The following is a 21,747-nucleotide window of genomic DNA, read 5'->3' on the forward strand; positions in this document are numbered from 1 at the left end:
CGCGACCCCCGGAGCCCCCGGTGCCCCCCCCGTACCTGCTCGCCCGGGCCCCGCCGCCGCCGCCGGTCCATGGCCGCGCCGCGCCGGAACGGAGCGCCCCCCCCCCAGCACGGCGATGACATCATCGCCCCGCCCGGACCAATGGCACAGCGCCACGTCACGGGGCGGTCCCACGCCCTCCATTCAAACCCGAGTGGGGCGGAACCCTGGGCCCCGCCCGGGGCTGGGGGCACAGGGACAGGGACAGGAGAGGGGTCAGGAGTGGGGGACCGGCACCCCCGGGGGATGGAGGCACCGGCCGGGCACGGGGCTCTTCCCGCGGGGTGTCACGAGTGGGATCCCCAGAGGCAGAGAGCGTAGCTGGCCGCACCCCTGGCAGGGCGGCGGGGCTGAGGTGGTGGTGGGTGACCCACTCTAATTAATTTACGGCAGTTAAGAACCGCCCTGAGATGCCAGGAGGAGGCGGCTTCAGCCTCAGATGTCCCCGTTCCACCCGTGACCGTGACACCCGCTAGGCTGCACCCACATCCCTCCTCTGCTACCATCTCCCTGTCCGCAGCCAGTCCCACTGCTCGATCCCTTTTGGGGGGGCCCTGGCGTCCCTCCAGGCCGTGAGTGGGTGGGACACGATGGCAGGGGGTCCGTGGTCACCCCAGGTGCTCAGTGTGGGTGCTGGTGGGGGACTCCACCGCCCCCGGGATGGATTTCACGGCCCCCGGGATGGATTCCAGGGCCCCCGTGCCCCCCCCCACCCGGCACTGGGGTGAATCCCGAGATCATCCCAGCCCCACGAACACTGGGCTGAAAGGGAGAGCGCTGCGCTGCACAGCCGCTGCTCGCTCGCTCGAGGGGATTAAGACCAGACCTTTGTGGGAGAAAAGGGGCGGGAGATCCCAGATTATCCCGAACCCGCCTCATGCAGCGTTTCTTGGCTATTCCGGAGAGTCTGGCGTCTCCGCGGAGGGAGGCAGGGGGGTGGCGAGTGCGGTGCTGGGATGCTCTGGCCACGCCACTCTTGGGGTCTCGGGTCTCCTGGGGTCTGGGACACGACGCTGCGGGCTCCGGAGGTTTCTCGTGTCACCGGTGCAAGGAGCTCCAGTCCCCGATCCCGTTGTGACAGCGCTGGGTGGGCAGCACTGGGGTGGCTCAGCAGGGACTGACGCTTCCCTCCGTCGGAAGGAAGGGGTGTCACCACGGAGCGGGCAGCGAGGGCCAGCGAGGCACTGCGGAGATGCTGGGATTGGCAGCCAGGCGCAGCTCTGCCCCCAGCCCGGGTGTCCAGCACCACCCCGCTCACACCTGTATCTCCATCCTGGGCTGTGCTGCTTCCTCCAGTGCCGTTTTCATAGCTCATTTTATTGGCAAATTTTATTTTCCTTGCTCTCCATACAGAGAAGCTGAGGCCAGAGGCAAAGCCCCGGGCCCGCAGTTGAGGAGGGGCCACCTGCGGATGCAGCAGTGGGTTTTTGGTAGGTGAGGAAGAGGAGGAGGGTTTGTCCCAGCCCCCAGGCTCATCTCGACCCTCTCACGTGAGAGTGTAGGTACTGGAAGGCTGGTGGGAGCCCGGTGCAGCGCTGCTCGCCTCACCTGACGCTGTCACGGGAGCGTGGAGATGGCTGAGACAGCGCAGTCGGCAGGGATTAACATCACCCGGCTGGTGGGAGCCGCCGGGAAGGCTCCCGCGGGCTGGCCTGGCTCCGGCTGGGAAGATCAGGCACTCACTCAACTTGAAAAACTGCCTGGGAGAGACGGGCCCCCTCCCCTTGGAGCCCCTGGGCCCTGGGGAGGGAGCCCGGGATGCTGGGCTGCTCTGGAGCACGGATCGCTCCCGCCCTTCCTCAGCCATCGCCGGCTCCTTTTGCTGCTTCTCAGCAGCTTTTGAAAGCAAAGAAAAAAAGAAAAGGCTTGAAAAGCACTTTGAAAAGCAGGGCAGGGAGAAGCGCCCGGGTTCCCGGCAGCCCCATCCCCTCCTCCTGCTGCCAGCGCCTGCCAGCTTTGTCTGCCGGCGCTGCCGAGCCAGCGGGGAGCTCCCCCGAGCTGGGGGATCACTGTCCGGACACCCCAGGGTGCCAGAACAAAGCGCTGCCCCCACAGCCCCCCCCTAGATCTCTCCAGCCCCGCGGCCCAGGGCTGGCTGCTGCCAGAACCCCCCGTTAACCCCACAGACACCCCCACAGCCCGGGGGTTCAGCCCTTCCCCACAGCATTCAGCCAGGGCCGAGCAGACACCCGGAGAGCCCTGGCAGGATGCTCTGCCCCTCTCTGCTGGCACCTTGGCCAGGTGGGCACCGGCACCAGCTGGGTGCCGTGGGCAGGTTCTCCGTGCAGCCCCTCACCTTTCCCAGCTGGCCCCCCCTCCTGGCTGGCAGTGCCAGGGAATGGGGATGGTTTTCCTCGAGGAATCCATCACCTGGCTGGCCTGCAGCCCTTCAGGACAGCTGCCTTTCCAGCCTGGAGCTCGATGATACTTGAGACCCCTTTCAACCCAAACCATTCCATGGTCCCACCTGGAGTGTGGCTTCTGCCCCTGCCCTGGCACAGGGACCCCTGCAGGGCACCCCCGGCGTGGGACAGGACAGGGGGCACAGACCTGGCTCCGTCCTCTGCGCTGCTCTCCTCCCCTCTCCTGCCAGCCTGGCACGGAGCAGTGCCCCGGGCACCGGGGCTCTGAGGATGCGCGTCTGGCCCCTGGTGTGGCAGGAGGGGCTGTCCCTGTCCCCAAGGCAAGGGAAAGGTGGGGACATGACACACTTGGCTCTGTCCCAGGAGCCGACAGGGAACCGGAGTATCTGGAGGACAGGGAGAGCCCAGGCTGCTTCTAAAATAAATAAATTAAAACAAATCACAGATTGCAGCCCAGCTTTATCGGCCACAACCCTGATTTTTGGCACATCAGCATCTCCTCATCACAACTGGAGAAGGGAACAGCTCCTGCTCCAGCGCTGCCCCATCCACCCACCACATCTGGGGCTGCCTCGTGTCCCCTGTGCCCCCCTTCGGCTCTGCCCTGCTCTGCCCTCGGGAAAACCACAGGGCAGGAGCAGCGCCCGCTCGGGAGAAACGTCAAGGCTGGTTTGGTCCTCGGGGAGTGATCGGTGCTGACAGCTCACCCCGCCTGACCGGCACGGAGCAGCCCGGGGGGGAACGGGAACGGGAGTGGGAACAGGAATGGGAATGGGGGTGGGAACAGGGACTGGAGTGAGAGTGCGAATGGGAGTGGGAATGGGAACAGGAGTGGAAATGGGAACGGGAACGGGAGTAGGAACATGTGGCCCTCTGCCTTGAGCCAGGATGGTGGGGAAGGAATTTGGGAAAGAGCTGGTTGGAAGCAGAGGTGGGAGAGAGGTGGCCAGGCTCAGTGCTTTCCCCTGTGAGCCCGGCTGGTTCCACTTCCTCTGTTCCATGGGGAAACTGAGGCAGCACAGCCGAGCAAGAGCTCTCACCCGTGCCGCTGGCACCCAGCCCACCCCTGCCGTGCCCACAGCACCTTCTGCCGTGGTGGGAAGTGGGATCTCTCCCCTTCCTCGGGCACTGCATCCCTCGGCCGTGGGAAACCGCGGGCTCGGAGGGCTCCTCCCGCCCTCGCCACCGTCGCCACCTGGCACCGCGGCCACAGCCCCAGCCCCGGCGTCACCCCGGGGCACGGCGCCAGCGCCGAACCTGCCGCAGGTGTGGCTGCACCCTCGGGCACCTCCTGGCAGCCAGGGACCAGCTGGGTCAGGGCAGGAGAGCCGGACCTGGTCTAGGCTTATCCCGGTGCTGGGGAGCACAGGCAGATCCCCCACGGGTGGGACCCAGGGCGAGCATCCCCTGTCCCGGGATGGAGATGGGTGTGGAGAGCTCTGTGCCCACTGCTCGCAGGGCTGGCACAGCCCTCACCAGCGACCCGCCCCGGTACCAGGAGCATCTCTGTCACAGGGAATGCCCCTTGCAGGGGTGGCATCCCTTGCACAAGCAGCATTCCTTGCCCTGGCAGCTCACCTGTGCTGCTCGGCTCCCCAGACCTGCACCACCCGGTGTCCCGGTGGGAGGAATGTCCCTCTTGCACAAGCCGGGACGCCCGGGGCTGGAGCTGGGCTGTACACGAGGAGCAGGATTTGCTCAGCCAGCCCTCTGTCCCATGTCACTGTCCCCAGGAGCGGGGTGCCAGGAGAGGATGGGCACCCCTGGGGGCTGCGCTGCCTTGGGCACCGGCTCCAAGCAGGCCAGAGGAGCCCCCCACCAGCGATGCCAGCTGCTCCGGGGACACCGTGAGCCGGTGTGGGGACAGATGATGACTGTGGCAGCAAGGCCAGCACTGCAGCCCAGCTCTCCCAGCCCAAGGAGGAGCTGCAGCACTGGTCCCTCAGTGCAGCACCTGCACAAGGCTCCCCTGGCAGGCCCCTGCCCACGCCAGGGTGAGGGCCCCAGGATGTGGCTGCCGGGGCTCCCAGGTGCTGTGACAGGGACTGTGCAGCCCCCACTGCCCTGGCAGCCCCTGGCATGGACCCGGTGCTTTGTGAGCCCTCCCCACCCCCAGCCCCCGCTGGCGGCAGCTGATGAAACCTGAACACATCACCTGGAATTTCCTGCCAGGCCCGAAGGGCAGAGCGAGAGAGGGCGGCTGTGAACAGCCCAGGAACCATGCCCAGTGCCAGGGCTGCTGCTGGCAGTGCCCAGAGCACGGTGCAGTGGGGTCTGCTGTCCCATCACCCCATTATCCCACAGCTCCAGACCCCACTGCAATGGGAATGTGCAGGACACGGCCACCACAGCTCCCTGCACCCTTCTGGGCTGTACCCAGCACCTCTGGCACCCTTGCCCAGCTCCTTCCTGGTGCCATAGGGCTGCCACAGGCCCAGAGGGGCAGCAGGACACACAGACACATGGCATTGGACCTTTCTCTGGCAGAGCAAGGTGACAGAGAGGGGACACACTTGTCCTCAGGCTGTTTATTGGCATCTCCCTCGGCTCAGCCCGGGCGCCGCGGCCCTGCCAGGCTGGTGCTGGCTCACCCATAGGCACTGTGGGGGCTGGGCTGGGCTGTGCAGACACCCCCAAAACGGCCACAGACCCCCCAGGCATCAACACCCCCCAGCGCCCCTAGGCCTCTGCACAAAACCCCATTAAAAAGCCCCAAACCACCAGAAATGCCAAGGGGAGGCTCTCATTGCCTCATCTGAGTCCTCACCAGAGCCCCGAGGTGCAGAATTGGGGGGTTGAGCACCACGTGCACCCCATGGGGCTCTCCTGGGTTCCAGTCCTGGCTTCTGGGGGGCTGTGCTGGGCCAGGCACAAAGGAGGGCAGCAATGAATCTTCCCCTGGGATCCTTCCCCCAAAGCCTGGGGGGTCCAGAGTGCGGAGTTCAAGTCCAGAGGTTTTAAGTTTAGCAGAGCTCCTCCCACCCTCCCCAGCTGGGGGTCTCTGCTTGTCCCCACGTCCTGGGGGAGCCACGAGTGGAGGGGCCGGGCTTTGGCACGGGTGCAGCCCCTCACCCAGCCCCCAGCACCCACTGGAGTCCAGCAGCAGGTCCGGGGCAGCCCCCAAGGGTGCCAAGGGCAGTGTGGGTGCACTCCGAGCCCCCCGCCCCACCTCATCAGAGGAGTCCATGCCACAGAAGCTTTGGCCAAGGAGGGGACCTGGGTTTCTGCTGGCTGGCACCCAGCAGAAAACCCCTGGAGCCTGGGGCTGCTCCCCTTCCTCCTCTTCTCCCCTCACTGCTTTTTCCTTTTCTCTTAATTTCTTGGGGCTTTTCTTTAATTTCTTTTTTTTTTCTTTTTTCCTAATTTTCCCCCTCCTCCTCCTGTTTTGTTGCTTTGGGTTTGTTTCTTTTTCTTCTCTTTAAATATCAAACGAAGGAGGAAAACCCAGCGATGGGGGCTCTGGAGCCGGGGGCCAGGCTGCTGGGCGGGCGGTACAGGGTCCCGGGCTGGCTGCTGGGGGCGTTGCCGGGGGTCTGGGGGGTGGGAGTCCTGCTGGCTTTGGGGCGGAACAGGCTGCCCTGCTGCGTGGAGGTGCTGTTGGAGAGCGGGGTGTGGTCGGGCTCGCCCGAGTCGCTCTCGGTGTAGCTGTAGGCCTGTGCCCGGGAGATGCCCTTCTGCTGCCGCCGCCAGGAGTTGTAGTAGGTGGGGTCGCTGATGTAGTGGTTGACAAAGGAATGCGCCTTCTGGTGCCCCGGGTCCACCTCGTACTCGCTGTCACTGCCCTGAAAAACAGGACAGGGAAAGGTGGTGGGGTGGGGACAGCTCCCAACAGCCCCAAAATTCAGTGGGGTCGGGCTCTGCTGCCTGAAATGGGATGAGAGAACGGCCCCAATAGAAAGAAAAGGCATTCAGGCTGCAGATAGAAGAGCAGGAACAGCCTGTGCCCTGCCATGGGGGCACAAGGTGCTGGCACTGCCGAGCTCTGAGCCTGGGCTGTGCCCCAGCCCTGCCCCACTCTGCGTGTCACAGGCCCTTCAGGGGCACACGCCCTCAGTTCAGCCTAAGAGCTCCAATTTCTTAAATCCTGATTCCTTAAACCTTAAATCCTAGGGAATCCTGATTTCCAAGATCTCCTTGCAAAGATGGCTTTAGTTGCCATCTAAACTGAGTGAACCCAGCTGTGCCAGGGGAGTTCAGGATATCAGGAGGAATTTCCACATGGAAAAGGGGGCCTGGCACTGGCAGGGGTTGCCCAGGGAGGTTTGGAGTGACCAAGGAGGGGCTGGATGTGGCCAAGGAGCGCTGGGCTGGGAACAAGGTGGGGATGGGGCACAGCGTGGGTTCAGTGATCTCAGAGGTCTTTTCCAGCCTGAATAATTCTGTGATTTCCAGTGCTTTCCTGGTGCTTTCCCAGGGCTCTTTTGGGAATGCTGGCAAGCACATCCCAAAAGTATTTAAAGGCTGGGACGGCTGCAGCATCACTGGGGGGTTTTTGCCTCTTGCTAAAACAAAATAAAACCTCATACAAAAGGTTCCTGAGCGCTGCCGAGGCCGCGATGCCCCGGGGCTGGCGGGGAGGGTGTTTTTGGGCTCTGCCGGTAATTGGATTCAGCTTCTCCGGCGGCGCACAAAGGGCCCATTGAGGGCGGTGGGAACTGCCCCGCGCCAGCGCCAGCTCCCGCAGCTCTTCACAGCTCCTCAAAAGCCACTCGAGCCCCGCTCAGGCCGCAGCGAGAGGAGCCGGCATCTGCCAAGGAAACAGCCGGTGCGGGCAGAGACGGGGGGGCACCCTGGGCACGGCCCCCTCCTGCTCGGGGACAGCCCTAGGGACCCACAGGACCTCTCCCTGGGTGTCAGCCCCTCAGCATCCATCCTGGGGGTGACGGCCCCGTGGCCTCCCCGGGGCTCCACGCTCCTGCCCGGCCACAGCTGCCCGTGGCCCCGGGACAAGACAAAAGTGGCATTTTGTGGAGTTGGCAGAGCCGCGGACGTTGCCACCAGCGACCGGGCAGCGGGACAGCCCCCAGCCCCGCTGACCTCCCGTCCCCTGTGCCCTGTGTCCAGCAGCTCTGGGAGCCCCCCGCAGTGTCACATCCCCACACACGGGCCGGGGGCTGCGCCAGCTTCCCCCGGCGCTGTGCCACCGAGCCACAGGGACGCTGCTGCCTGCAGAGCGGGATGGGGCGGGAGCAGCAGCGCAGCTCCCAAACGCGCACCGGGACTCGCCTCGTGGGAGGCTCAGGGAGGGCTCCCAGCACCTTCCACCGCGCCCCGGGTCCCTGTCCCCGTGTGCGGCCCCGGGGGTCACCTGGGAGTCGGAGACCTCGGAGGGTTTCTCGGTCAGGCTGCTGCTCTCGGCGGGGATCAGGTCGTTGTACTTGGTCACGTCCTCGTCCGAGTAGTGCAGGCTGCCGGGGCTGGGCCGGGGTGGGGACCTCAGGGACAAGCAGGGGGATGGTCAGTGTGTGTCCCCTCCACTCGGGGCTGGGCCACTTGGGGACAACCCCAGGGATCCATAGGGTTGGCTCAGGGACACCCCTCAGCTGTGCCAACCCTCTCCCAAGAACCCCAATCCCACTGTCAGGGACTTTCAGGGGACACTGGGCAGATCAGGGTCACCCCCCCCCGGGGACCCCAGCCCTCCCCACGCCGTGACAGAGCAGGGATGGACAAAGATGCTCCCCCTGCCCGGGGAGGGGGCTGTGGCAGGGGTCCCTACCGGGTGTAGATGCCGTTCTTCCTGCAGAAGGAATTCTTGACGGAGAGGCGGCGGTTGTTGAGCTCCAGGGCGGGGAAGCTGCCCTCATCCAGGCTCACCATCTCCCCGTGGCTCAGGGCGGCCGCCTTGGAGCTATTCCCTGGGGGATGGGATGCTCAGCCTCCCCCAGCCCCTCCGCAGGCAGCACAGCACGGCGAGGGGGGCTGGGGATGGCCCTGGGGGGGTTGTGCTGGTTCCGGTGTCACCAGGGCCTGGGGACAGCCAGGAGGTGCCAGCCCTGCCCTGGCTCAGCCCCCTGCCCTCCACTCTGAGCTGTTTGCTTAACGAGGAGCTCTGGATTTTCCCCACAATTTGAGCCCTTGACAGAGCTAAGAAAACAGAGCTGTGTTTGGCTAATCCCGGTGACCTCTGCGAGCCCCCAGGCTGCCCTGCCTCCACAGCTGTCTGTGGGACAAGCCCTTCATTCCATCTCGAGCTCCCAGCGCTCTCTGGGAAGCCACAGCACCGTTATGGGGCGGCACTGGGGCTCTGGAGGAGTTGTTCCCAAGGTGGGCAGGAAGGGAGGTCTCCACTCCAAGCAGACCCCAAAGGCAGGGAGAGACCCCCAAGAGGCTCCCACGGGAGCAGGAAGGTCCTGTTACCACCCATCACACTCCCTCACTCACCTGAGTCCGACTTCTTGGAGTACTTCTTGCTCTGCCCACGGATGATGAGCACGAAAACGAGGAGGAGGATGAAGATGAGCCCCACCAGGGCAATGACCACCAGGAACCACCACTCCTCATAGAACGGGTTGGTTTTCTGGGCTGGAGCACAGCAGGGAGGGTCAGAGGGGGACAGGGACACCGGGACACCCCTCTGCAGAGCACAGGGTTGCTTGGGGAGCTTTGTGAGGGATGGATCCATGGAAAGGGAGAGGGCTGAAGGGGGATTTGGAAAGGGGGTGCTGGCAGTGGGACTGGGGCTCTGTAGGAGCCAGGGGTGGGGTTCAGTGATTGCCACGAGAACAGAGCAGCAGCAGGACCCTCCCTCTGACACAGGGGGACAGAATCCCTGGGAACCCACCTGACACAGAGGGGGAAGGGGTGCTGGGGGTCCCGTAGCCGTAGTCGTTCACAGCAATGACACGGAAGTCGTAGCTGACCCCCTGCTTGAGGATGTCCATGCTGAAGGTGTAGGAGGTCACCTCCTTGGGGATGTCTTTGATGAGGATGTCCCAGAGCCCCTCATCTGGAAGAGACAACGGGGCTGGGATTTTAGGGCCGGCCCTGCAGGACACCCAGGGCGAGGGGTGCTGCCCCTCCATCCTGGCCCTGCAGGTGCTGCCCTTGCCATCAGCCCCACTCAGCAGCGTTTTCCTCGTGGACACCCCCCAAACACTGGGTCCTAACGCCCAACCCACTCAGCACTCCCTGCCTCAGTTTCCCCTCTCCTGACCCCGAGGTGGGGAGGGAGCAGAGGCAGCAGTGGTACCTGAGGGCCGGGCCTCGATGACGTATCTGGTGATGGGCCCCTGGCCGGGGTCCCCGCTGGACCAGTGGATGGTGATGGCCGAGCCATAGCGGGAGATGAAGGGCTCTCCAGGGGGGCCAGGGGCACCTGGGGACCAGAGCACAGCTGGGGCCAGGGGGTACAAACTGACCCAGAGCCGTGCCAGCCCCCACCCCACCTCCTTCCCCACCCTGCGTGTCCCCATGTGTCCCCCGTACCTTCCCCGGGCCCCGTGGTGATGTTGGCTTCAACGTCCGGCCCGTAGGCGAAGGTTTTGGCCCGAATTCGGAAGCGGTACGTGACGCCCTCAGCCAGGTCCTTGACCTTCATCCACAGCGGGCTGCTCCCCTTCACATCCACCGTCACAATCTTGCTCACGCCTGCGGGGACAGAGGCTGAGCCGGGTCCCCCCGAGCCCTGCCCGCCGCCCCCGGCCATGGCCTCACCATCCACGGGGGTGCAGGGCTCGTAGACCAGCCTGTAGCCCTCGAGGACACCGTTGGGCAGCGGTGGTGGCTCCCAGGACACGTTCACCGACGTGGTGGTCAGCTCGCTGAAGCGGATGGAGCCGGGAGCACTGGGGGCTGCCAGGGGACAGGGTGACAAGGCCAGCTCAGCGCTCCAGGGGACATCCCCAGCACCAGCCAGCCCCTCTCCCTGCCTCCACCCTAATGCTGAATGATGACCAACTCACACCTACCGGGCCCCATCCCTGCTGCAGCAAAGATTCCACAGGGGAATGAGTCTCCTTGTGTCCACCCAAAACCTTCATCCTCCTCAAACTTAAACATTCACCTCCTTGTGCGCCCACCCCACAAACCCGCTGGGGTGAGCCCAGGGATGTTCTGCTCAGGATTGCACTGTGAATCCCTGGAGCTGGACCATGGAGACGCCTCCCCAGGGAGCCCAGGAGGGCGCTGGGGGAGCCGTGCCACGGGCCCCACCTGCCTGCTGTGTCCGTGCCTTCACGGGGACGCTGCGGGGCCCGTCCCCCGCGGCGTTGAAGGCGGCCACGCTGACCCAGTAGGAGGTGTAGCCCGTCAGGTTCTTCAGCTTCACGCCGCTCTCGGGCACGAACAGGGTCTTGACCCGCGCGCTCTCGTTCGGCCGCTGCTCCTCCCAGAAGTGGATCTGTGGGAGGGGGCGTGGGGAGCTGGCTGAAGCACGGCTCCGACCCAGCTCGCCTTCCCTGAACCCTCAAACGTCCCTGCCTGGGCTCTGGAGCCCCTGTCCCAGCCTCGTGGCTCCAAGTGCACCCAAAGGAACGGAAGAGCCTCTCTGCCAGCAGGGCTCCAGGCTGTGCTGGGCATCAGGCACGGCTGGCATCACCACGGTGTGCTGAGATCACCTTTGAGCTGTGCCTGATTCCAGAGGGATGGGGACAAGCAGGAGGAATCACAATAGATGGGGACCAGGAGATGTCTGGAGCATGGGCTGAGTACCGTGGCTGCATCCTAATGCATCCCACCTGCACCCGGGCTGCATCCTGACACATCCTGGCACATCCCAGCTGCATCCCAGCACATCCCAGCTCTATCCCGACACATCTCAGCTCCATCCCGGGACATCCCGGCTCTATCCCGGTGCATCCTGGCTGCATCCCGACACATCCCTGTGCATCCCGGCTCTATCCCGACACATCTCGGCTGCATCCCGACATATCCTGGCTCTATCCCGACACATCCTAGCTCCATCCCGACACATCCTAGCTCCATCCAGACACATCCCTGCTTTATCCCGGTGCGTCCTGGCTGCATCGCGACACATCCCGGCTCCATCCCGGCTCTATCCCGACACATCTCGGTCGCATTCCAGGGCCGACGGCGCCATCTGCTGCCCGCCGCCGCTCGGCACCGGGAAGGGACGCCCGGCATCTCCTCGGGACCCCAACATCCCCCCAGAACCCCTTCCCCGAAATGACCCACCGCACCCCCAGTGCCTGTGCCCTCCAGGGGTTCTGCACCTCCCCAGAGCCCCCGGGCGGGTGTCAGCCCCCAGGTGACAGGAGGTACCTTGTAGCCCTGTATGTCCCCGTTCTGGCTCTCGACGGGGGGCGGTTCCCAGGTGACATCCAGCTGCGTGGCTGTGGCCGCCTGCACAGCCACGTTCTGGGGCGCTCCGGTGGGCACTGTGCCGAGGGAGGGCACGGTGTCATTGCACTGATTCGGGGCGTGCGGGGTCCCAGGACAGCCGAGCTCCCTCCCTGCAGCGCCCAACAGAGGCACCCCTGCCAGGACTCACCCGCTTCCCCCACGAACACCTCCTGGGGGGGGCTGGGGGGCCCCTCGCCCACGGCGTTGTAGACGCTCATCCGGATCTCGTAGCGCCGGTGTTTGCTCAGGTCTGGGGGACAAAGGGCGAGTGGGACCCTCCCCAGGACAGGGCAGCCCTGCTACCCCTGGGGGACCTGGCAGAGCCCCCCTTGTTGGGAAGAAGGGGGTGTCCCCAAGGAGCAGCTGGATAGGGCAGAGGGGTTCCAGCTCACCCTGCAGTGCAGGGACACACAGGGGTGGCAGTAGGGGACACACAGAGGGAGGTGGGGGACATGGGGGGTGGTGACTTACTGTCCAGCTCATACTGGGTGAGGGACACCTCGCTGAGGTTGTGCACGGCATAGACGGCTGGGCAGGAGAACAGGGGGGTTAGTGCAGGGCAGGGGGGGCTCCTGCCTCTGACCCCCCCACCCCCACACATCCCCCACCCCACCGCAGGCCAGGGCTCCCCTGAAAGGGCCCTGGCACCCCCAGGTGCCAACAGGGCTGCCACAGCACTGAGGAGCCTTTCCATCCTCCAGCCCCACCCCCTGAGTGCCACCAGCCAGGTTTGTGCATTGGGGTCTCCACAGAGGACAGGGCCAGGCCCTGCCTTGGGCTCTGCCCTTGTCACTTGTGTCCCTGCTGCCACTAGAGTGGTTGTGGCCATGTTGCCTGCGGGGGCTGAGGAGAGCAGCAGGATGTCACACAGCCCGTGTTAGGTGCAGACACCCCTGTGAGGTTCAGATTTGTGGACACAGTGGGACAGAGCCAGTGACAACACAAAAGGATGTTAGGGACCACAGACCTGGTGGCACAGGGGAACTGGTGACAGCTCCAGGGGGCACAGCCTGACCCTGGCACATGGGAGATGCTGTGGATGCTGCACTGCTCAAATCCCACCTGCCACCCCCAGGTCACCCCAGCCCCTGTCCCGGGGTCAGCACTCACGGGTGAGCTCGGCCCAGCCGGCGCCGGGGTGGCCGAGGCCGCGCAGGGCGAAGCCCCGCAGGCTGTCGTGCAGCAGCTCCCGGTACCGCAGCCGGAACCCCAGCAGGATCCCATTGATCTTGTCCTCAGCCGGGGGCTGCAGGGGGAGGGAGGGAAGGCAGTGAGAGGCTGCTCTGGCCCAGGGCTCCCTGCACCCTGAGGTGCCACCTGGTGTGCCTCAGTGCCACCTCCCCGGGCAGGGCAGAGGGGACGGTACCTGCCAGCGGATGAGCACCGACGTGGTGGTGTGGGGGGTGATGGAGAGGATGGTGGGAGCCTCCTCGGGGGCTGTGAGGGAGAAGAGGGTGGTGAGGCTCCGGAGATGCCCAGGACAATGAGGAGTTCCCTCGGGCACGGGGTACCCGCTGTCCCTGCCCCAGGAGGTGCTGACCCGCCTGCAGGGTGGTGAGGGACTCCGACTCCTCGCTGTACTCGCTGTCCCCGATGTCGTTTGTGGCCTTCACACGGAACTTGTAGGAGGTGAAGGGTTTCAGCCTGCAGGGAGCGGAGCGGGATGGGGATGGGGCAGCCCGCAGGTCACCCCCGAACCACCTCCCTCCCACCGCGCCATCGCTCCCCAGCCTTGTACCAGCGCTTCTCACGAGATGGGGAAACTGAGGCACGGGGAAACATCACCACCCACCGCGTCCCCAGCCCCTCACCTGTCCACCACGAAGGCCGTGGCGTTGTGGCTGACGGGGGCGGAGTGCAGAGCCCAGGGGCCGTCGGGCAGCTCGCGGCTCTGCACGGTGTAGTAGCGCACGGGGGAGAGGCCGTCGCTGCCCGGCTCCCAGGACAGCAGCACGCTCCGCGCCCGCACCTCCTCCTGCTGCGCCAGCGGCTTCCCGGGGGGCTGCGGCCGGGCTGGGGGAGGCGAGGGGCTGGGAGCACTGCGGGGGCACCGCCAGCCCCCCGCCGCCGGCCGCGCCCCCCATCGTTACCTCTCTTCTCGGTGGTGACCACCAGGGCTTCGGCCGGCTCGCCCCAGCCCTTGCGGGTCTGCGCGGTGACACGGAACAGGTAGGTGGCCTCGGGCTGGAGGCCGGTGGCCGTGAACTGCCGGGCGCCGGCATCCAGCACCTCCACGGCGGCCGCGGGCACCGCCGAGGTGTTCAGGCGGTGGCTGACCTGGTAGGCTGCGGGGAGGGAGCGGAGTGGTGCCGCTGGGGAGGGGACACCAGCCTGGGCCCCTCCCCGTGCCGCCACCTCCATCCCAGACTGCTCACGGGGGAGCTCACACCCAGCCCGGGACCAACATCCGAGCAGGGAGCTTCGCCCCTGAGGGCTCCCAGATGCCCAGCGAGCTGGTTTCTGACAATCCCTGCTCCCATAGGACCTCTTCATCCCTCTGCAGAGCGTCCCAGTGTGGCTCAGCCCGGGTGCTCCCCACCTACCCAGGATGACGCCGTTGGGGGCTGCCGGCGGCTGCCAGATGAGCCGCACCAAGGTGGTCCTCACTTCAGGAAACAGGAGCCCCACGGGGGGCCCGGGCACTGCAGGGGGAGAAATTGGAGTCAGTGGGGAGTGGGGAAAAGATCCCACCCCCTGGGAGCTCTGGGCAGGGGGAGAGGGATCGCCCCAGAGAACAGGGATAGGAGAGGATTAATCACCCAGGGATGGGACGGGATTAATCACCCAGCCCACCCGGTGCTGTCACCCACCATCATCCAGCGTCCTCTCCAGGACAGGAGGCCGGCTGGGAACACCATCACCCATCCTGGTGAAGGCCAGCACCCGGATCTCATACAGGGTGTACTTGGCCAGCCCGGTGAGCTGGGCACTGCGGGAGGCATTGCCCTCTGCCAGCCAGAACTGGGCACGTCCCTCCGAGCCCTTCTCCTTGTACAGCACCTGCAACACAGCCCGTGTGACACGGCCCGTGTGACACAGCCGGGCCACCAGCTCCTGGGGGTGGCACGTCCCTCTGAGCCCTTCTCCTTATACAGCACCTGCAACACAGCCCGTGTGACACGGCCGGGCTACCAGCTTCTGGGGGTGGTACAACTGGGGACCCCACAGCCTGCAGGGTGATTGCCCCAGGGGAGGTTGTGCTGCCCAGGGGCAAGGCATGGGCAGGAGCTCACCTTGTAGCCCAAGATGAGCCCATTGCAGTCAGCCTCAGGAATGTCACTCCATCGGACCAGCAGGCTGCTGGAGGAGGTGGCCACTGCTGACACATTGCTGGGGCCGGAGGAGGGGACTGGAGGGGGGCAACAGAGAGGGTCAGTGGCCAGACTGGCCGAGCTGGGTGCCCAGTGCCCGGTGGGCAGCGGTACCTGACTCCCGGGTGCGTCCCAGCACCGGGGGGCTCCAGGGCCCAGAGCCGATGGCGTTGAAGGCCTGGACCTGCACCCGGTACTCCGTCCACTCCTGCAGGTCCTCGATGGTGAATTCCCGCTCCACGCGGTCACGGATCACCTGGAGCGCCGGCTGCCCCCGCCCGTCCGCCCGCGCGTACCGGATCCTGTACCCCACCGAGTCGGGGTTCCCGTTGTACTCCTGCTCCAGGAGGGGCTGGCAGGGACAGGCACTGTCACTCCTCGTGTCCCACAGCCCCCCAGCTGCATCCCCCTTCAGCCATGCAGGCACAGACCACCCTGACCCCCCTCACCATCCAGCGCAGCCACAGGCTGGTCTCGCTGGCCGTCCTCAGGGTGACGTTGGCAGGGGCCAGGTCTGGGGGGGCCTGGAGGGTCTGGATCCTCCGGGAGGGCAGGCTGGGGGGGCTGGTGCCCACGATGTTCACCTGCCGCATGCGGAAACTGAGAGAGGAGAGGAGGGTCACAGTGTGGGCCAAGAGGGCTCCAGTCCCCTGGGGAGGACAATAAGGGGGGGTCACAGTGGGGGACCCAGAGATGGCACCAGGGCATTGCCCTGGCACTCACCTGTAGTAGGTGTAGGGCTTCAGGTTGGGCACCTCCATGGAGCGGGTGTCGGGCTCGTTGGCCAGCTGGTGCACGAGCCCCCACTCGCCAGCCTCGCCGTTCTGGCCCACCTGGGGGATGGCAGCGGGGCGAGTGGGGTGAGCAGTCCCCAAACACCCCCTGACCCCCCTCCCGAGGCACCCTGTACCTGTGCCTCCACCTGCCAGCGGGAGATGGAGGTTTTGCCATCGTAACCCGGGCGAAACTGGATGGTGACGGAGCGGGGGCCGATGTTGGAGATGCCCAGGTTGGTGGGGGCACCAGGGAGCTCTGTGGGGACAGGGCAGGGTGGGTGGCACCGGCCGCTTGCCCCCAGCACCACGCACAGCCCTGCAGCACCCCCAACACCGCAGTGCTCACCTGGGGGGACCCCTGAGGAGATGGTGGAGGAGGAGACCTGTCCCTGTCCCTTGGAGGTCATGGCAGCCACCTCGATGGTGTAGGTGGTGAGGGCGGTGAGGCCGGTGACACGGTACTCCAGGGTGACATTGGGCAGGTAGTGTGTCACCCGCGTGTTGGTGCGGTTGTACTCCTCCCACGAGATGCGGTACCCTGGAGTCATGGCAGCCAGTGTCACCCCTGCAGTGTCACCCCTGCATCGCCCACCCCACAGGCTGCATGGGGACAGGGATGGGACAGGGCAGGTGGGAGATGCTGCAGGTTGGGAAGAGGACAGGACAAAGGGGAGACGCTGTGGGGGAGGAAAAGGACATGTGAGTGTGACTGCGGGGTGGCAGTGCGACACAGGGGACAATGCTGCGGGGTGGGAATGGGACAGGAAAAGGGGGAGGTGCTGTGGGGCGGGAAAGGGACCGGTGACAGAGCCAGTACCTGCTGCTGCTCCCTTACCCGTCAGGATTCCATTCTTCTCCAGCGGCTCCTGCCAGCTGACCTTCAGGGACGTATCCAGGATGTCACTGAAGCTGAGGTGTCCCACAGGGCCAGGCACTGCCCAAAAACACCCAGCCTCAGCCCCCAAGCGCAGGATCCCTCAGCACCCACGGGACACCCGCGAGGAGCGAGCGGGGAGGGGGCTCCCCTTGGATGCGGCCGGGGACGGGCAGGGTCCATCCCGAGGGCGTGGGTCCTCCCCGTACCGTCCTCGTGGGTGCGCACCAGCTGCGGGGGGCTGCGCGGGCCGTCCCCGGGCGTGGTGAAGCACAGCACCGAGGTGAAGTACTCGGCGAACTTGCGCAGCCCCGCCACGAAGCCCACGTGCACGCTGTCCTGGAAGTTGGGCCGCACCGTCACCACCGTGGCCTCGTCCTCGTGCTCCGGCTCCCAGGCGATGAGCTGCGGGAGAAAGGAGCCGCCATGAAGGTTCCCACTGCCACAGACGCCATCTCCGGCCTCCTCTTATTAATTAGGCGTTGATTAACGATCAATTAACGGTGCGGGGAGCGCCCGATGCCTGTGCCAGCGCTGTTTACGGAGCTGTGATTAACTCCATCGATAACGGGATCCCCCCCTTGCCCGCATCCAGGAGGGATGGATGGGCATTTAATTGGTATTGTGCAAGATAGCCTCTAGCAACTTAATTAAACACTAATTAGGCCCAAAAAATACTAATCAAAAATACTAAGTGGCGTTTAATAAGAATGTTAAATATCCTACTCATGCTGGTTATCTCATTCAGCGGCAATTAAATTCCTGAACTTCTTTTGAGTGGATTAAAACACAAGTTTAATGTTTTAATTCAATTTCATTAATGTAAATTTGAATTAATTGCAAATTGGAATTAATTACAGAGCATGGGAGACTCCGAGTCCATGCAAGTGTTAAATAACAGTAAATATTATTTTAACAGTCAGGAGAGAGCCAATTAAAATCCAGGATTTCAGCGAGGAGGAGCCAAGACAGTTTATGAAGGTTGACCAAGTTTTCCCCACAAGCTGTTCTGGTTTTGGGAATCACCCTCACCTTGTAGCCCTGGTTGATGCCATTGATGAACTGGGGGCTGGGGGGGTTCCAGGTGAAGCGGATGGTGGTGGAGTTGGTGGCCTCGGCCTGCACATTCCCTGGAGGCACCGTGGGCACTGCCAGGATGAAGGGACAGCTCACAGGGACAGCTCCACGGGGTCCCCTCCATCAGCTGGGTGCCAACCCCAGGTCATCCTGCCCAGCACATCCCAGTGCCCCTGGGACCTGCACACCCATCCTCCTGCCTCCCGTCCCACCACCCCAATGGTGCCTGTTGCTGTTGGGGTGCCCACCAAGCCCCTGCCCACACCTGATTGTCCCTGCCTACCTCCCTGCAGGGTCCACTCTGTCACCTTCATGCTGTAGACCCCCAGGCCAGCGCTGTTGTAGGCAGCCACCTCGATCTCGTAGTTGGTCCAGATGATGAGGTCCTCCAGGAGGAGGTTGTTGACCTCGGCGTTGGTGATGTTCTTGAACTGGTACCCCACGGGCAGCCCAGCCAGGCAGTACCTGGGCACCAGGAGCCATCAGAGCTGCCACTGTCCCCACCAACACCAGGTTTGGACCCCTGGGCACCCCCACTGGCACCTACCGGATGATGTAGCCCTTGAGGACCCCGTTCTGGTGGCTCTCAGGGGGTGGCTGCCACTGGATCATGATGGACTGGTTGGTGCGGCCGCTGGCAATGACGTTCTGGGGGGGTGCAGAGGGCGGCTCCTCGGGCAGGGACACCCTGCAGGGACAGGGCAGGTGAGCACCCGGGGTCACCAACCCCCCCAGGACCCCCAGCCGGGACCCACCTCTCTGTGTCCTTGCTGAACTGTCCCCTGCCCACGTCATTCACAGCACACAGGCGGAACTGGTAGGAGCGAGCGGGGACCAAGCCCCGCACTGTCACCGATGTCACCTCGGGGTCCACGCTGTCCAGCAGCACGGTCCAGGGCGCGTCTGGGGGAAGAGGAGACAGCAGGGTGGGGACCTGGCCTGCAGGGCGCTGGGGTCCCCTGCCTGGCCGACCAGTCCCAGGGTCGCCAAGCAGTGTCCCCTGCACCAGGGTGACGCTGGGGACTTGTCCCAGTGCCAGCGGTGCCAGGGGGGTGGCAGCAGCCCCTTACTGTTCTCAGAGACCTCCACGATGTAGCGGAGCAGGGGGCTGTTGCCATCGAAGGGCTTGGCCCAGGTGAGGTTGATGGCCCGTTTCTCCTGCAGGCTCAGGGCGGCCACGGGGCTCTCAGGGGCGTGGGGGAGCTGCCTGGACAGGGGGGTTAGGGAGGGAAGGAGGGAGGGGGGCACAGCCCCAGGCGGGGGTGCTGGCAGGATGAGGGGGGTCTCACCGGACACGGAGGTGGGCGCTGCGCGAGTCGTTGCCCCCGGCCGAGATCACCTTGCAGGTGTAGGTGCCGATGTCACCCGACCAGGTCTGGGAGATGTGCAGGGTGCCCACCTCGTCCAGGCGCACCCGGGGGCCGCTCTCAGGGCCCAGCAGTGCCCCGTCCTTCTCCCAGACGTACCTGAGCCAGGGGGAGCCCGGTGTGCTGATGCCCTGCAGCCCCCCAGCGAGCAGAGGGGACCGGGGGCCCACTGTCACAGGGCACCAGGTGGCACTGCAGGACCACCAGCACGGGGCTGAGGAAAGGGACCCCCATGTCCCTCCCCAGGACAGCAGTGACAGCAGCCAGGTGGGCAACCCGGGGATGCCCGGACTCCCCAAACCTCTCACTCACCTGACATCCACGCTGGGGTCATGGGTGACCCCGCAGTTCATGACAGCCTTGGTGCCCTTGATGACACTCTGGTTCTGTGGCGGGTCCGTGATACGCGTCCTTGCTGTGGGGGGACACAATGACCCACCAGCACTGCAGGGGTGGCACCAGCAGGGACAGGCCCCATTTGCACCCACAAAACCCAGCGCCCATCCCCTGAGAGCTCCATCCCGCAGCACCCGGGCTGGTGCCCGGAGCCGGGCAGTGTCCCCCCCTTCCCTGGCCCACCCTGAGCCCCTTACCCCAGACCACCAGGTCTGCAGAGGCCTCGTCCACGCCGCGGGAGTTGGTGGCCAGGCAGGTGTAGGTGCCGGCGTCGGGCAGGTGCGCGGGGCTCACCAGGAGGCTGCCCGACTCCAGCAGGGTGAAGCGCGGCAGCTGCACGGAGCCGCTGGCCAGGACCCGCTCCCCTGGGGACACGGCAGGGCCCTGTCACTGCCACGGCCGCTGCTGTGGTGGCACCGAGCCCCAGGGCAGCGAGGACGGGCTCGGCCCCAGCCCTTTACCTTTCTGCCAGGTGATGGCCGGGCGCGGCGCCCCCGAGGTCTCGCAGTTGAGGATGACGGCCATGCCATCGATCACCGTGCTGTCCTGGGGACCCCGCGTGATGTTGGGGGCGATGCCTGCAGGGCACAGAGGTGCACAGCCCCCCCTGAATTCCCTCCCTGTGCCCGGCCTGGGCCTGACCCAGAAGAGCTTCCTGGGCTCCCCGAGCTGCCTGTGGGACCCATCCGAGGCACATCCCACCCGCCACCCAGACAGGGCACCCCCAGGGCAAGGTGGGGATGGCACCTACTGGTCACGGCCAGGTACGTGGTGGTCTGCACCTCGCCGGCCGCGTTGCGGGCGAAGCACTGGAACATTCCGGTGTCATCGGGGAGCAGCCCGCTGATCTGCAGGCTGCCATCCTCCAGCAGCTGGAAGCGGGACAGCTTCTCCAGCTGCAGGAGGGCAGCGTCCTTGTACCAGGCCATCTCGGGAGGGGGGACACCTGCACGGGTACAGCCACGTCAGGCACGGGCTGGTGGCAGTGCACGGAGGGTGCCGGGGAGCAGCTCACCCTTGGCTTGGCAGGGGATGGCCACCACCTTCTCCATCTCGGCCGTGATGTGTCTCTCCGGCTCCCTGACGAACTGCGGGGGCTCTGCCGAGGGAACCAGGAAATAGGAGCGGGGGCAGAGCCTCTCCCCAGGGTCCTTGGGCTGACCAGTGTCCCTCCTGTCACCTCCCAGCCCTGCCCCAGGGCTGAGCCCACCCCGGCTCATGGCACGCTCTGGGCTGGGCTGCTCGTGGGCAGGAGCTCACCCAGCAGGGACAGGGAGGTGCCAATGGACAGGAGAAAACCCAGCAGTGACAAGGAGGTACACACGGGCAGGAGATAACTCAGGACAGACAGGAAGGTCCCCACAGGCAGGAGATAACCCAGCAGGGGCAGGAGCTCACCCAGCACGGACAGGAAGGCGCCGGCAGTCACGGCGGGGACGCTGCTGCTGCGCAGCACAGCCTCGCACTCGTAGAAGCCGCTGTCGCTCAGGGTGGGGTGCAGAATGGTCAGCCGGCGGCTGTAGTCGCTGATCCCACTGGACACGGGCGCCCCGTCCTTCTTCCAGATGATGTGCAGCTTGATCAGTGGCCTGGGGGGCCAGGGTGTGTCAAGAGCCAGCTCCAGCTTCCCTGGAGGATCCCACTGCCCTCCATCCCACAGGACTCAGGTGGGAAGAGACCTCCCTCCCTCCATCCCACAGGTTCCAGGAGTGTGGTGGGAAGGGGTTTAGGACCACCCAGCCCCTAAATTTCCCTTGGGCAATGCCAACAGGGAGATTCCCCATCCCCACCCCACGGCTCACCTGGCGTTGGCCACACACTCCATGGTCACCTCTGAGGTCCCAGCCACCACGCTGGTGTTCTTGGGTGGGACAATGATTGTGGGTGCGATGGGATCAGCTGGGCCACCCACATCTGGGGAGAAGGAGGCCAGAGGGACAGCCATGAGCACACCCTGTCACCCTGGGGTGTCCCCAGAGAGGGCACCCAAATCCCCGGCTGCTCGGCTTGGAGGTCACAAAAGTGACAGGGACCTGGTGGCACCAGGGTGCCTTTCCAGCTGTCCCTAAGCTGTGTCTTCCTGTGGGAGCCCTGGCATGCCTGGGCAAGGCCACCAGGCTGGTGGCAGCAGGGAGCAGGGAGTCCATAAAGCAAAATGATGGCAAGAATAAAAAACCCTCATGTAGGCGCTGTAAAAACGCGATGGGCTCGAAAGCTGCTGATAGAGCTGAATCCATAAAC

General features: G+C 65.1%; 2 protein-coding genes across 2 annotated transcripts in view; both read right to left on the reverse strand.

Annotated features, from left to right (window-relative positions):
• Window positions 1-132, reverse strand: part of CDC42EP4 (CDC42 effector protein 4) — a 7,048-nt gene extending 6,916 nt beyond the window's left edge. Inside the window, exon 1 of the mRNA XM_041409415.1 lies at window positions 36-132. The gene's annotated coding sequence lies outside the window, so the exon portion shown is untranslated. The remainder of the gene's footprint in view (window positions 1-35) is intronic.
• Window positions 133-4,970: 4,838 nt separating this feature from the next.
• Window positions 4,971-21,747, reverse strand: part of SDK2 (sidekick cell adhesion molecule 2) — a 46,044-nt gene continuing 29,267 nt past the window's right edge. Inside the window, exons 6-45 of the mRNA XM_041409550.1 lie at window positions 21,309-21,420; window positions 20,905-21,095; window positions 20,522-20,605; window positions 20,258-20,452; window positions 19,968-20,084; window positions 19,704-19,871; window positions 19,423-19,525; window positions 19,033-19,209; window positions 18,814-18,950; window positions 18,499-18,646; window positions 18,291-18,431; window positions 18,027-18,208; window positions 17,699-17,814; window positions 16,876-17,071; window positions 16,628-16,726; window positions 16,139-16,330; window positions 15,927-16,048; window positions 15,740-15,849; window positions 15,466-15,616; window positions 15,131-15,368; window positions 14,939-15,054; window positions 14,516-14,705; window positions 14,249-14,347; window positions 13,796-13,990; window positions 13,517-13,718; window positions 13,246-13,349; window positions 13,072-13,142; window positions 12,816-12,951; window positions 12,177-12,233; window positions 11,854-11,955; window positions 11,625-11,740; window positions 10,557-10,743; window positions 10,059-10,196; window positions 9,831-9,992; window positions 9,595-9,720; window positions 9,187-9,351; window positions 8,787-8,927; window positions 8,122-8,260; window positions 7,711-7,837; window positions 4,971-6,184 (exon numbers count right to left, since the gene is read on the reverse strand). Of these exons, the coding sequence (XP_041265484.1) occupies window positions 5,828-6,184; window positions 7,711-7,837; window positions 8,122-8,260; window positions 8,787-8,927; window positions 9,187-9,351; window positions 9,595-9,720; window positions 9,831-9,992; window positions 10,059-10,196; window positions 10,557-10,743; window positions 11,625-11,740; window positions 11,854-11,955; window positions 12,177-12,233; window positions 12,816-12,951; window positions 13,072-13,142; window positions 13,246-13,349; window positions 13,517-13,718; window positions 13,796-13,990; window positions 14,249-14,347; window positions 14,516-14,705; window positions 14,939-15,054; window positions 15,131-15,368; window positions 15,466-15,616; window positions 15,740-15,849; window positions 15,927-16,048; window positions 16,139-16,330; window positions 16,628-16,726; window positions 16,876-17,071; window positions 17,699-17,814; window positions 18,027-18,208; window positions 18,291-18,431; window positions 18,499-18,646; window positions 18,814-18,950; window positions 19,033-19,209; window positions 19,423-19,525; window positions 19,704-19,871; window positions 19,968-20,084; window positions 20,258-20,452; window positions 20,522-20,605; window positions 20,905-21,095; window positions 21,309-21,420 (5,909 nt within the window). The 3' untranslated portion in view covers window positions 4,971-5,827. The remainder of the gene's footprint in view (window positions 6,185-7,710; window positions 7,838-8,121; window positions 8,261-8,786; window positions 8,928-9,186; window positions 9,352-9,594; window positions 9,721-9,830; window positions 9,993-10,058; window positions 10,197-10,556; window positions 10,744-11,624; window positions 11,741-11,853; window positions 11,956-12,176; window positions 12,234-12,815; window positions 12,952-13,071; window positions 13,143-13,245; window positions 13,350-13,516; window positions 13,719-13,795; window positions 13,991-14,248; window positions 14,348-14,515; window positions 14,706-14,938; window positions 15,055-15,130; window positions 15,369-15,465; window positions 15,617-15,739; window positions 15,850-15,926; window positions 16,049-16,138; window positions 16,331-16,627; window positions 16,727-16,875; window positions 17,072-17,698; window positions 17,815-18,026; window positions 18,209-18,290; window positions 18,432-18,498; window positions 18,647-18,813; window positions 18,951-19,032; window positions 19,210-19,422; window positions 19,526-19,703; window positions 19,872-19,967; window positions 20,085-20,257; window positions 20,453-20,521; window positions 20,606-20,904; window positions 21,096-21,308; window positions 21,421-21,747) is intronic.

The sequence above is a fragment of the Onychostruthus taczanowskii genome, unplaced genomic scaffold (assembly GCF_017590055.1).
Source record: "Onychostruthus taczanowskii isolate IOZ18803 unplaced genomic scaffold, ASM1759005v1 scaffold30, whole genome shotgun sequence".
Classification (NCBI taxonomy): Eukaryota; Metazoa; Chordata; class Aves; order Passeriformes; family Passeridae; genus Onychostruthus; species Onychostruthus taczanowskii.